Here is a 13564-nt window from a genome sequence, read left to right as displayed (position 1 = left end):
GGGTTCTGACCACTGATGCCTAGAATATTCCCTGGAATTCTGGAGTTGCTCAGATGCAACAATCAAAAAATACCACATTACAAACAGAATGGGGGTAACCCCTGCTGTGGGAGATGGGGGAATGGGAGAGAGTCCCAGCCACAGAGGGGAATGGAAGTGCACACAGAGCTGCTGGTATGGGGGGGTAGGGAGAATGGGGGACACTGGTATGGGAGGAGGGGGAACAAAGGATGCACAGCACCCCTGGCAGAGGAAGATTAGGGGAAGCTGCAGGGTGTCCCTAAAATAGATGGGAATGGAAAGGACAGTGAGTTTGTGAGGTAGAATGGAGTGATACAAGGAATAAGCTTGGCTTACACAAGTGTGCCACACCCGCTAGATAATGTCAAACCTAATTTTCCATTGTAATTTCAGTTCTGATCCTCTTTTCCTCTAATTTTCCAAAATTAACTTGTGTGCCTGTAAACTCACAGCCTTATCCTATTTCAGGGTGGAATTTTGACAAAGTTTGCATTGTATCAGACATAACCAGCTGGCTAGTTCTGTTGCATCATGGCACAACACATTCTGGGACACATCTACAAGGTAATCTTGTCGCAGCACTGAATGGGTATAAATTAGTCAGGTAAGTGGAATTTAACTTTATATACACAAACCACTTTACAACCATTAATTAGTTAAACCTCAATCTTCATGGAGTATTTCCCTCATCTGTTAAAATGGGACTATGGAGGTACAAGAAGTTAAATGACTTGCCAAAGGTCAAAAAGGAAGTAACATTTTAGAGCTGGGGCTAGAACTCAAGCTCCTAGACTTGTTTGATCAATCCACTAGACCACATTGTTTCAGAATGGTTTAAAAAAGGGCTTTCTTTTTAAGGTTATGTATGACCTAAGGAATTTAATGTAAGAAAAATTTTAAGACACACAAAGCAGCCCACTGTTTATGCAACAATTGTACACCACCTCAGTACAGCAACAGGTTTCCTCGGTAGTTATATTACAAAATAATGTACAGCTGGCCAGCAAGACTGGACAGGGACCAAAATAGCCAGGACTTAACATGTACTTGCCAGAGGCAACCAGGCAGTATCCCCAGGCAAATGTGGGGCTTACGTCATAGCCAATTTCTGTAGAGTAAGTTTTTCACTTAAAAGAAGGAAGTGATAGCACATACGGTTGCAAAAATAATCTGGAAGGTTATTTTATAGCAAGCACAAATACACACACAGATCCCTGCTCTGCAAAGCTTAGGAAAAACGCTCAAACATAGTTAGAGTCCATTTTGATTTCTACAAGCTGTGGGATGTTATCCTGTGCATCCCTGTTTTATTTAGGCATTCTTTGTTTACTTGCATGCTGATGCTGCTTGCACTGTATACTTCCTATTTCTCTATGTCCTGTTAGGGTCTAGTAGCAGCACAGAACTTAGTTCTCTGTTCCAAAACCAAATGCCAGAGCTACAGTACCAGCTAAATCAGCACCACTGCGATGGATGCAGTAGTGTAGATTTAGCGGGTCTGGTGAAGACATGCCTCTCCAAGAAGTGGAAGCTATGTTGGCAGAAGAGCAGCTCCCGTTGACATAGTGCAATGTAGACACCGCTGTAAGCTGACCTAAGTTGCATCAACTTCAGTTATGTAACTTATGTACCTGAACTAGCGCAACTTAGATCAACTTACAGCATTAGTGTAGACCAGCCTAATGTGAGGGAGTGCTTTACGTCACTCTGACGCAAACTAGGACCAGCACTAATGTATTTTTGGACAACCTGCTTCCAGCCCTCTGACTAGAAGGATTGGCTGCTGTGAGGTATTTTAAGCAGGTGATGATGGAAGAGAAAGCGGGTTTTCCTGGAGGAAGTCCCCCATTCCCTGTATTGTTCTTAAAACAAAACAACCCAAAACACACTTACTAGACAACACTGTTCCTCTGACAGGGAACACTGCTAAAGAATCCAAAGGTACATCTCTACACTCCTGCCCACATAAGCAGAGGATCAGGAATCACACTTTTGGTATATCATAGGGCAGTGCCCAGTAGAGCAGCCCCAAACTGTCATTTTTGGTCAGTCAAATGTCAAAATGTTGTTTGAAGAGATGCTCTAATACTACAGCTAAAAAAAAATGTATTTTCTAAGACAAATGCACTAAGATCCTGGGTTGGATCCAACCTGAGTTAAAACTGCACTTGTCAGGGTCATGAATGATCTTGCACAGGTTTTAGTTTGGATTCAGTTGACCGTTTTTATCATGCTGGTTACTTTTGATAACATCAAGTTACTTTTGATATAATTGACTTTTGACTGCTATTTCAGTAATTAACTGACTTTACTGGTGTAACTGGAAAGAAGACAGAAATCAATCAGTTCAGATGGACAATTTTGTGTCACTCATGTGGGATTTGAAACGTGGTAACATTCAAGGACTGAAAGCCTATGGTACAATAATTATTTTCAAGTTACGTGACCTGCTCTATCCATATGTTTGTCCTGTGATCACCTCACAACAGCACCATATACAATTATGACCGCAAAGCTTTATTTTGTAGTTGTTTAAAAGAGCTCTTGGTAGAGCTGTTTTATCGCTTGCAGTTCAGAATGCAGCAGTACTGCTCACTGATGAGTTACCGATGAAATAGCAAAATTACTTTAAATTGGTACAGTTCGTTTTTAAAGCCATTATCAGAATTAGGTCTAGCTACATTAGCATTTGCTCTATGAGACTTTGATGGGTATTTCTGAACTGATTGCATGAATTCAGTTTCTCCCACTGGCTATGAAGGGTATTACACTGTGGAACTTGTTCTGTACCCGGAAATGCCCATCATTCCTGCCCATTTTAAAAAAATAAACTTAAATCACATTTGAGAAAAATAGCTATAAGAATGACCATTCTTGACCCTATTATTTATTTCCTTCAGTTTCAATCCAACTAAACCTCAATTAAGTAACCTATTTTCATTAGGACATATGTTAACAGGGGAAGATATTTACTTATGTCTATTTCCATTATGTGGTACAGCATCTCTCCATCACTTTTCCCAAGGCCTTTTTTTGGTGGGAATAGACATGACACAAAGGTGAGTGCTACATAAATGAAATAATACACAAAGTAGAAATATAAGAAAAATCTTAAAGTTAATAGTTATAAACAGGCTTTACCATGCTTTATCATGACCCTCATAATAAGTATCCTGCCCCCAGCAGCAGCAGCAAATATTTGATGCTTCAGAAAAAAGGAAAACGAAGCTGTAATAATACATCTGGCCAAATGCATAATTTTGTATGCATGTGAAGGGGAGAATTCCCTTCTGACACCTGGGATGATCAGTTTATACCCTGAAGCATGAAACCTGATAAACTGTAGCTATGCATGCTAAGAGAAGTAATTGATTGTAAGACTACTCCACCTCTTAAAAATACAGCTATGATATTTATCCAACCTCCTGAAGCAGAGATTTCCCCAGGCTGAGTAGCCACTGTGGGCAGTACTATTTTTGTTTTAGATGTATTTAGCTGTTCATTTAATGGAGAGTCCACTTCTTCACCTATTAAGTGACAGTTCTACTCTGAAAAATGACATTGTAGAGTTCCACGTTTACGGTGCCTTACTGATTTCAGATTACATGTGTTCAGCTTACAAGTAGACATCTCAAAGTCAGGCAGAAAGTCATGAAATACTGCTTTCACCTGAGGGTGGAGGCAAGGGTCATGGGGAATGTACTGAAAAGGTCAGAGTTCTTCCTGGAGAGATGCACCCAAATGGCAATGATGTAGAACTTCACTCTCTGCCATCAGACCCCTTGCTTCCAAAGTTGCACCATCAACTCTCTTTCTGGTCTTATTCTTCATTTACATGGAATCAACAGGAGAACTGATGAGAGGGAGGGATAGCTCAGTGGTTTGAGCACTGGCTTGCTAAACCCAGGGTTGTGAGTTCAATCCTTGAGGGGCCACTTGGGGATCTGGAGCAAAATAAGTACTTGGTCCTGCTAGTGAAGGCAGGGGGCTGGACTCGATGACCTGTCAAGGTCCCTTCCAGTTCTAGGAGATGGGATATCTCCATCATGGGCTCAAATGCCAACAATACACAAGTGACATCTATCCATTCATATAACTCCATTACTATCACATTACTAGCCCAATGCTTGGCTGAAATCTTATAAATGAAAAATAGTTAGTTGAAGTTAAACTCAAGCAAAACTGAGGTCATGTTGGTTGGCACAGGAAAACAATTTTGAGATGTTTGTAGCCATGGGGCATTCTTCTCTGGCTGAAAATGTACATCCACAACTGGTCACATCAGTCTGCAGTTTAGGAGTACTTCTGTACCCCTCACTTATGCTATGCACTAACAGAGCCACATCCACAAGCAACATGTTCTGCCATGTACAGCTAGCTAGGAGACCACATCCCACCCCAGTGAATCAGGATCTTTCCTTAGTAATACACACCTCTGTCACTTCCCACAGGGAGTACAGTGTTGAAGTTTACTTGGGCATGAAACAGTCAGTTCTCAGTAAACTACAACAAGTGCAGAATGCAGCAGCAGCAAGCCTCCTCAGCAAAACCAGGCTATAATAAACACATCAAACCTGATCTGGGCTCTCTACACCATCTCCTCATAAAATACCACATCTAATTCAAAAGTTCAGGTCTTTTCTTCAAGGTACTCAAAGACATGGGACTCAGGATGTCTAAGAGATTGCCTAAAGTTTGAGGATGAGAACTGTGGTTGAGAACTCCACACCTATGGTACTGTGGAACTTTCTACGGCAAGGATAAAGCTTGCGTGCAAGAGACAGAGCTTTCCCAGAAGCTAGTCCACGATTGTTGAATGAATCTATACAGGATCAAAAAAAAAACTACCTCAAATCTCACTACTTACCATCTAAGTTTAAAGTATACTTCTTTGAGCTGGTCTTCACAACACAAAGTTGCAAATTAAACATACAAAAAAAAGTCCTCATGCAATTTTCTGCCAGAGAGAGGAACGAAAGAACTAGCCGTGATAGATGCTAGCAATGTCATTTAATGCATTATTGAAAGCCATTTCAATAGCACAGTGATGAGGACAGTGTAAGAACTTGAACAGAATATTTTTACCCCTAACAGCCAGCCTCAAACTCACTGTAGACTTAAACTAAAGTTGGGTTTTGGGTTTTTTTTCCCCCCCATCATCACCAGGAATGAAGGCCTGCTTCCAAAAGGTCAAACTATGTTATATCTTTGCAGCGTCTTCAAATGCTATAGGGTTAACACAGGTGCAAAGCAAAATGCAGAACAATGGCAGTCTAATACCTGGAACTTGGTTAATATTTCTGTTATGTACAGGAGGGAAAGAATCCATTTCACTCTTCCATAGCGTTCCACAACTAAGTAATGAATAATGCAAACTTACTGTTTTCACTAAAGAAAGCAGAACAATTCTGAATATACACTAGATTTGCTGAGTAAGAAGAATCTGCTTTTATACAGTCCTTTTGAAAGTAAAAGCCAAACGTTAAGTATCTGTAAGCAATTGCTTACAAGAAAAATTACAACTTTAGGCCGATTCTGCAACAGGATTTGCATGCATGGACCTCAGACCAGCATAGCCCAAAGCTCTGTGTGGTCACAAGAATCTATTAGTGTGAACCCAATTGCAGAATTTAGACCATAGGGTTTAGTTTATTTTTAGAATGCATTTTTGAATACTTTAGCAGGTGCATATGTAATGCTGACAGGATCAAACCTGGGACCTCTGAAGCTTAGTGTATGAGCCTCTACTGCATGAGCTAAAAGCCACTTGGCTTTTAGATAAGGCTGTAGTAGACTCATTAATCTCTAGGCCAGTCATTCTGAACCCATGGCCAACTTGCAGCCCAATTAGCACACTGCTATGGCCCAGGCATAACACAGAAAGAGCTGCATAGGTGGCCCACCATGGTAAATAGGTTGAGAACCACTACTTTAGGGGATCTAAGTGCCACCAGAGGGGGACAGAGCATCACACCCAACAGGCATGTGTTACACACGGGGAAAGAGCATTTTATTTGGTATACCGACAAGACATGCTGCGATAAGAATGGACTGATATTAGCATCAGTTGATTAAGCAGAAAAGGGGCATTTCTATAGTGCTCACTCCTTACAAGGTTCTTTGTTACAGTCTACTATTCTGGTTGTGTCCTATATCTATGGTCCACCTTTAACACAGCCCAATTTTAAACACATAGACTCATAGACTTTAAGGTCAGAAGGGACCAGTATGATCATCTCCCGCATGATGCAGGCCACAAAAGCTGACCCACCCCCTTTCCCTTGACTCAGCTGTTGAAGTCCCCAAATCCTGTGATTTAAGGACTTTAAGTCGCAGAGAATCCTCCAGCTAGCGACCCCCACCCCATGCTGCGGAGGAAGGCGAAAAACTTCCAGGGCCTCTGCCAATCTACCCTGGAGGAAAATTCCTTCCTGACCCCAAATATGGCGATCAGTAGAACCCCGAGCATGCAGGCAAGATTCTCCAGCCAGACCCTCATTGACCATTGATACTATTTACCAGCGATGGCACGCTGTTGATTGATTGACTAAAATCACATTATCCCATCAAACCATTCCCTCCATAAACTTATCAAGCTTAATCTTATCACATCACCTCTCCATTCCAAGAAAAGCCATTTTGACAGTGGACTATATCAATACTCACCCTTTGAAACACAGGCATGCCAGTGGCAGTTAATTCCCAGGCAGGCAGGCACATTCCCATACAGGTACATTATCCTCCACTTTGCCTGAATCCATTCACAGCAACCCAGGACCTACCACCCCACTCGCACTTCAGGTATTCATACAGGGCAAACCATACACCCACCCCTCGCGTTTGTGTTTTACACAGGCCAATGTTGCTCTCACTTACCATGGTGACTTTGGAGGTGTTTCAGGTGATTTGGTTCTTACGTAAGGCTGTCTCACTCAGTTCATGTCATGGTCAGAGGCAGTTTTATCAGGCCTTCCCCATCCATTCAACTAAAAATAACCTGCCTCCTAGTACTCCCTAAAAATAATACTAAAACCCACACTTCCTCTCCTGTCCCACATACAGCCTCAGCAACCCATCAGCTCTAGAGAGCCAGTTACAGAGCCATTAAAAGTTCACTCCTCCTCAAGAGTACAGCGATTATTAAATTAGAACAGGGAGACACCTAAAAGCCTGTTTTTTTGTTGTTGTTGTTTTTTTTTGGAGAGGAGAACAAGGCAGAGACCAATGCCCCTATCTTGGGGTGGGGGACCTGCCTATTCTTGGTTGTGCAGGGGGAAGTCCTATGTCTCAAAACCCTCCCTGAGTTTGTTTGTTTTTTCTCTCTCTGTAGAGAGGGGGGCAGTCAGTGATGTAAGGAGACCTGTGCCCTCACCAGAGTTGTTCGGGTGTGTGGGGAGGGAACAGGGTTCCTATAGAACTTTTTGTGGTTGAAGGTCCCTGTCAAGGAAGGGGGGGTTGCAATAATGAAGGTGGAAGTGTGTTCCTCCTCCTGGGGGGAAAAGGCCAGTGTCCCTCCCAGGATGAGAGATCTATAACCTGAAGAGAGAGGCCTATTCCCCTCAATGGCAGGGGGAAGGGTGGAGGAGGCCTGTTCCCCCCAGTGGAGGATGGGGGCTGTATCGGGAGAGGGGGAGCCTGTGTCCCTTCCTGGCGGGGGGCTGTATCCGGGAACGGGGAGGTAAAGGCACGTGTCCCTACTTGGCGGGGGGAGGGGCTGTTCCCCTCAGTGGCGGTTGGGGGCAGTCTGGAGGAAAAGCCTATATCCCTCCCTGGTTGAGGGGTCTGTAACCTGGCGGGAGAGGCCTGGCCCCCCGAGTTGCGGCTGGGGCTGTATCGGGGTTGGGGAGGCCTGTGTCCCTCCCTGGCGGGGATGAGGGGCTGTATCCCGGTGCCGGTGGCCCTCACTCCTCTGCCTGATCGATGCTCTCTGCTGTCCCTGCACGAAGCCCCCTCGCTGCCCCCGGCCCCGCAGTCACCGCCGCACCAAGCGCATCCTTCCTCGCCGCTTCCTCTCCGTCTATGGGGGCAGGGCAGCCTCCGCCCCTCCCCACCGGAAGCGACCTATGGACCCACAACGAGGCTGGCCGGGTTGCCGGCGGCCGAACCAATCCGAAATCAACAGGATTGGAGGCGGGGCCGCCGGTCGGAGCGTGACGCAGTGCGCACGAGCGCGGGCGGTGTGCCTCGGCCGCCATGTTGGTAAAGGGCAATGAGGCGCTGCGTGGGAGGACAATTCCCCAAACTGCGCGTGACGGGGATTCAACTCCATCCTTTCCCATCACTCGCCCCCGCCTTCCCTTCCTGGGCTAAAGGGGGCCTGCCCCTGGGCTGCCCCCTCACCTTTGCTTGGGGTAGGCACTTCCCATCCCCAAGTGAAGGGACAGCCCTTCCCCCGAGTTAGGTGCTTCACCAGGGGCTGCTCTGCTGGCTGCAGATGGCTACAGTAAGCTGTACCCAAATATTTCACTGTGCAGATTTAGTCAGTGGAACTCACTGCCACAAGATATCATTGAGGCCAAGAGCTTAGCAGGATTCTAGGAAGGACTGTATACTTACACTGATAACACTGGTCTACAATTTTTGAGAAGTCGTCTGCTTCAGAGATAAAATGTGCTATTTATTATGTATTTTGATGTGCTGAATTCAAATATGACAATTAAAACAACTGATTGGCTACTGTTTCTAAGATATTTAAGTTTTTACATTTTATGTCTATGTATATTGTGTAGATAGTAGAGTTTTAATCATAAATTGTAAACCTAGGTCTTTTCATGTGTTTATGGTTGCTTTACATGATAATATTTCACCTGTCCTGTTTATGTAACACTTTAAAAATCAGCAGAAGGGTTAGATAAATAAAATTTATTATGAAACAAAAGGCAAAAAACTATTATGTACATAGTTTAGTCCTATTCACTGTCTACTCGGCGCTTCTTGGCTTGTCTCTTGTATTCATTAAATGGAGCATCTTTTGTCACTGTCCAGCAATAGTCTGCAAGCATTGATGGGCTCCATTTGCCCTGATAGGGTTTCTCTATTGTTGAAATGTCCTGGTGAAATTGCTCGCCGTGCTCATCGCTCACTGCTCCGCAGCTGGGTGGAAAAAAATCTAGATGAGAGTGCAAAAACTGTATCTTTAGTGACATGTTGCAACCAAGGCTTTTGTATGCCTTGAGGAGGTTTTCCACCAACAACCTGTAGTTGTCTGCCTTGTTGTTTCCGAGAAAATTTATTGCCACTAACTGGAAGGCTTTCCATGCCGTCTTTTCCTTGCCACGCAGTGCATGGTCAAATGCATCATCTCGAAGAAGTTCATGAGTCTGAGGACCAACAAAGACACCTTCCTTTATCTTAGCTTCACTTAACCTTGGAAATTTTCCATGGAGGTACTTGAAAGCTGCTTGTGTTTTGTCAATGGCCTTGACAAAGTTCTTCATCAGACCCAGCTTGATGTGTAAGGGTGGTAACAAAATCTTCCTTGATTCAACAAGTGGTGGATGCTGAACACTTTTCCTCCCAGGCTCCAATGACTGTCGGAGTGGCCAATCTTTCTTGATGTAGTGGGAATCTCTTGCACAACTATCCCATTCACAGAGAAAACAGCAGTACTTTGTGTATCCAGTCTGCAGACCAAGCAAGACAGCAACAACCTTCAAATCGCCACAAAGCTGCCACTGATGTTGGTCATAGTTTATGCACCTCAAAAGTTGTTTCATGTTGTCATAGGTTTCCTTCATATAGACTGCATGACCAACTGGAATTGAGGGCAAAACATTGCCATTATGCAGTAAAACAGCTTTAAGACTCGTCTTCGATGAATCAGTGAACAGTCTCCACTCATCTGGATTGTGAACGATGTTGAGGACTGCCATCACACCATCGATGTTGTTGCAGGCTACAAGATCACCTTCCATGAAGAAGAATGGGACAAGATCCTTTTGACTGTCACGGAACATGGAAACGCTACCATCACCTGCCAGGAGATTCCACTGCTGTAGTCTGGATCCCAACAGCTCTGCCTTACTCTTGGTTAGTTCCAAATCCCTGACAAGGTCATTCAGTTCATCTTGTGTTATGAGGTGTGGTTCAGAGGAGGAGGATGGGAGAAAATGTGGGTCCTGTGACATTGATGGTTCAGGACCAGAAGTTTCATCCTCTTCCTCATCTGACTCAAGTGAGAATGATTCTGGTGCATCAGGATCCGGCAGTCCTTCTCCGTGGGGTACTGGTCGTATAGCTGATGGAATGTTTGGATAATGCACAGTCCACTTTTTCTTCTTTGACACACCTTTTCCAACTGGAGGCACCAAGCAGAAGTAACAATTGCTGGTATGATCTGTTGGCTCTCTCCAAATCATTGGCACTGCAAAAGGCATAGATTTCCTTTTCCTGTTCAACCACTGGCGAAGATTTGTTGCACAAGTGTTGCAGCATATGTGTGGGGCCCACCTCTTGTCCTGATCTCCAATTTTGCAGCCAAAATAAAGGTGATAGGCTTTCTTAACCATAGTGGTTATACTGCGCTTTTGTGATGCAAAAGTCATTTCACCACAAACATAGCAGAAGTTATCTGCACTGTTCACACAAGTACGAGGCCTCTCTGCTCACTTTGGCTAAACAGAAATGTGTCCCTTTGCAAAATCAAACACTGACAAATAAGAGAGCATGACACTGTATGATTTCTAGAGCTGATATAGGGCAATTTGTTCAGCAGAGTGATGTAAGTTTCGTTATGATTGTATCATCCATGACTTCTAGGAATAACATGATGCAATTCATATCATGTATGATGCAATACCAGCTTCAGATTGCGTCATTAACTGTTTTACCTAAAAAGCAAGTACTATCCAAACCCAGTCATAGATTTATTCATAGATCCAGTCAAAGATGTATTTTAGTCATTTCTGGTTTAAATTGCGATCCCTTCCCTTTATAACTCACTTATCCTCCGCCATTCCCAAGTCAAGGGTCGTATATACTGACCCATTATCATATCTTGAAAACTAGAGCCAATCAACAATTTTAAGCATCATTTTCGTTCTCAGTGACCCAGAATTATTAAAGTTTGACTACATTTATTTCGGAAGCATTTTGGCTGTAGAGCAGTGTAATGAGACCATCCACAGCGATATGAGAAGATTTAACAAAATAGAAGGGAATGACTGATGGGGCTTAGCAAGAAGCTTCCCCTTGTTACAATTCAGGGCAATTGCATCAGTAGTGTAGCTGGGGGGGAGCAGGGCAGTGGCCGCTCTCCCACTGAGCACAAGTGGTGCCTTTTCAATTTCTTAGCACCTTTTTAATTTTTACTCACCCGGCGGTGCTCTGGATCTTCGGCGGTACTTCGGCAGCAGGCCCTTCGCTCGCTCTGGGTGTCTTCAACAGCACTGAAGGACCCACCGCCAAAATGCCACCGAAGACCCGCGAAGCGAGTGAAGGTCCCGCCGCCGAAGACCTGGAGCACCGCCCCATCAGTAAAAGCGCCACCGGGTGAGTAAAAGATTTGCAGCAGGTGGCACCTTTTTTTGTGATCACTCCCCCTGTTCCCTCCACCTGGCTACGCCACTGACTGCACCTGAATTCCCCCTCTGTGGCCTAGTAAGGGCACCCACTCTGGGCTCCTGGCTCCTCAGCTGTCACTTCTCTAAGGGGGAGAGCCATGTTTCTCTCTCTCCAGAACAGGTTTTTTCCAGGCTGCACAGTTCCCTGTCTACACTGTATTATTCCCAACAAGCCAGACGGCCTAAACAGACCAGCGTCCTCACTTTTCTCTCTCTTCGTAATTGACCACAGATACACGTTACCACACAGCTCTTTCTAAGCAAGCACATTTATTGTTATGGTGAAAGCACTAGAGAGAAAACATTAAAAATAATAAGAGAACCTACACACATGCTAACCAGTTTACCAAAGACCGCACCAACTCCAGCAGGGTCTCTGGTAGGAGTCAGTCCTCCAAGCTCAGACAAGCAGGAAAGCGCAAGAGGGGAGGACTCCTGCCTCATACTGAGAAAGCAGGACGATCAGCGAGTTATCTTAAGTGCCTATAGAAACAAGCAGTGAGAACTGGAAGTCCTGGCACAGTCAAGGAATTATGATTTGAGTGGAATAACAGAGACTTGGTGGGATAACTCACATGACTGGAGTACTGTCATGGATTGATATAAACTGTTCAGGAAGGACAGGCAGGGTAGAAAAGTTGGGGGAGTTGCATTGTATGTAAGAGAGCAGTATGACTGCTCAGAGCTCCGATATGAAAGTGCAGAAAAACCTGAGAGTCTCTTGATTAAGGTTAGAAGTGTGAGCAACAAGGGTGATGTTGTGGTGGGAGTCTGCTATAGACCACCAGACCAGAGGAATGAGGTGGACGAGGCTTTCTTCCAGCAACTAACAGAAGTTACTAGATCACAGGCCCTGGTTCTCATGGGAGATTTCAATCACCCTGATATCTGCTGGGAGAGCAATACAGCGGCAGACAGACAATCCAGGAAGTTTTTGGGAAGTGTAGGGGACAATTTCCTGATGCAAGTGCTGGAGGAATCAACCAGGGGCAGAGCTCTTCTTGACCTGCTACTCACAAAACAGGGAAGAATTAGTAGGGGAAGCAAAAGTGGATGGGAACCTGGGAGGCAGTGACCATGAGATGGTCAAGTTCAGGATCCTGACACAAGGAAGAAAGGAGAGCAGCAAAATACAGACCCTGGACTTCAGAAAAGCAGACTTTGACTTCTTCAGGGAACTGATGGGCGGGATCTCTGGGAGAATAACATTGGGGGGAAAGGAGTCCAGGAGAGCTGGCTGTATTTTAAAGAATCCTTATTGAGGTTGCAGGAACAAACCATCCCGATGTGTAGAAAGAATAGTACATATGGCAGGCGACCAGCTTGGCTTAACAGTGAAATCCTTGCTGATCTTAAACACAAAAAGGAAGCTTACAAGAAATGGAAGTGTGAACAAATAACCGGGGAGGAGTATAAAAATATTGCTCAGGCATGCAGGAGTGAAATCAGGAAGGCCAAATCACACTTGGAGTTGCAGCTAGCAAGAGAAGTTAAGAGTAACAAGAAGGGTTTCTTCAGGTATCTTAGCAACAAGAAGAAAGTCAAGGAAAGTGTGGGCCTCTTACTGAATGAGGGAGGCAACCTAATAACAGAGGATGTGGAAAAAGCGAATGTACTCAATGGATTTTTTTGCCTCTGTCTTCACGAACAAGGTCAGCTCCCAGACTGGTCAGCTCCTGCTGGGCAGCACAGTATGGGGAGAAGGTGACCAGCCCTCTGTGGAGAAAGAAGTGGTACAGGACTATTTAGAAAAGCTGGACGAGCACAAGTCCATGGCGCTGGATGTGCTGCATCCGAGGGTGCTAAAGGAATTGGCGGATGTGATTGCAGAGCCATTGGCCATTATCTTTGAAAACTCATAGCGATCTGGGGAGGTCCCGGATGATTGGAAAAAGGCTAATGTAGTGCCCATCTTTTAAAAAGGGAAGAAGGAGGATCCGGGGAACTACAGGCCATTCAGCCTCACCTCAGTTCCTGGAAAA

General features: G+C 44.7%; 1 protein-coding gene across 2 annotated transcripts in view; it reads right to left on the bottom strand.

The window, feature by feature from the left end:
• The window catches only part of XPO6 (exportin 6), a 114155-nt gene extending 106700 nt beyond the window's left edge, over positions 1 to 7455 (bottom strand). For both annotated transcript variants that reach the window (XM_034782905.1, XM_034782906.1), the window contains exon 1: positions 6898 to 7455. In XM_034782905.1, the coding sequence (XP_034638796.1) occupies positions 6898 to 6900 (3 nt within the window). In that variant the 5' untranslated portion in view covers positions 6901 to 7455. The remainder of the gene's footprint in view (positions 1 to 6897) is intronic.
• Between the last annotated feature and the right edge of the window lie 6109 nt (positions 7456 to 13564).

Source organism: Trachemys scripta, chromosome 10, assembly GCF_013100865.1.
Source record: "Trachemys scripta elegans isolate TJP31775 chromosome 10, CAS_Tse_1.0, whole genome shotgun sequence".
NCBI classification, from domain to species: Eukaryota; Metazoa; Chordata; order Testudines; family Emydidae; genus Trachemys; species Trachemys scripta.
Note: the sequence above shows the minus strand (reverse complement) of the source record. Positions and strands in the feature narration are given on the sequence as shown.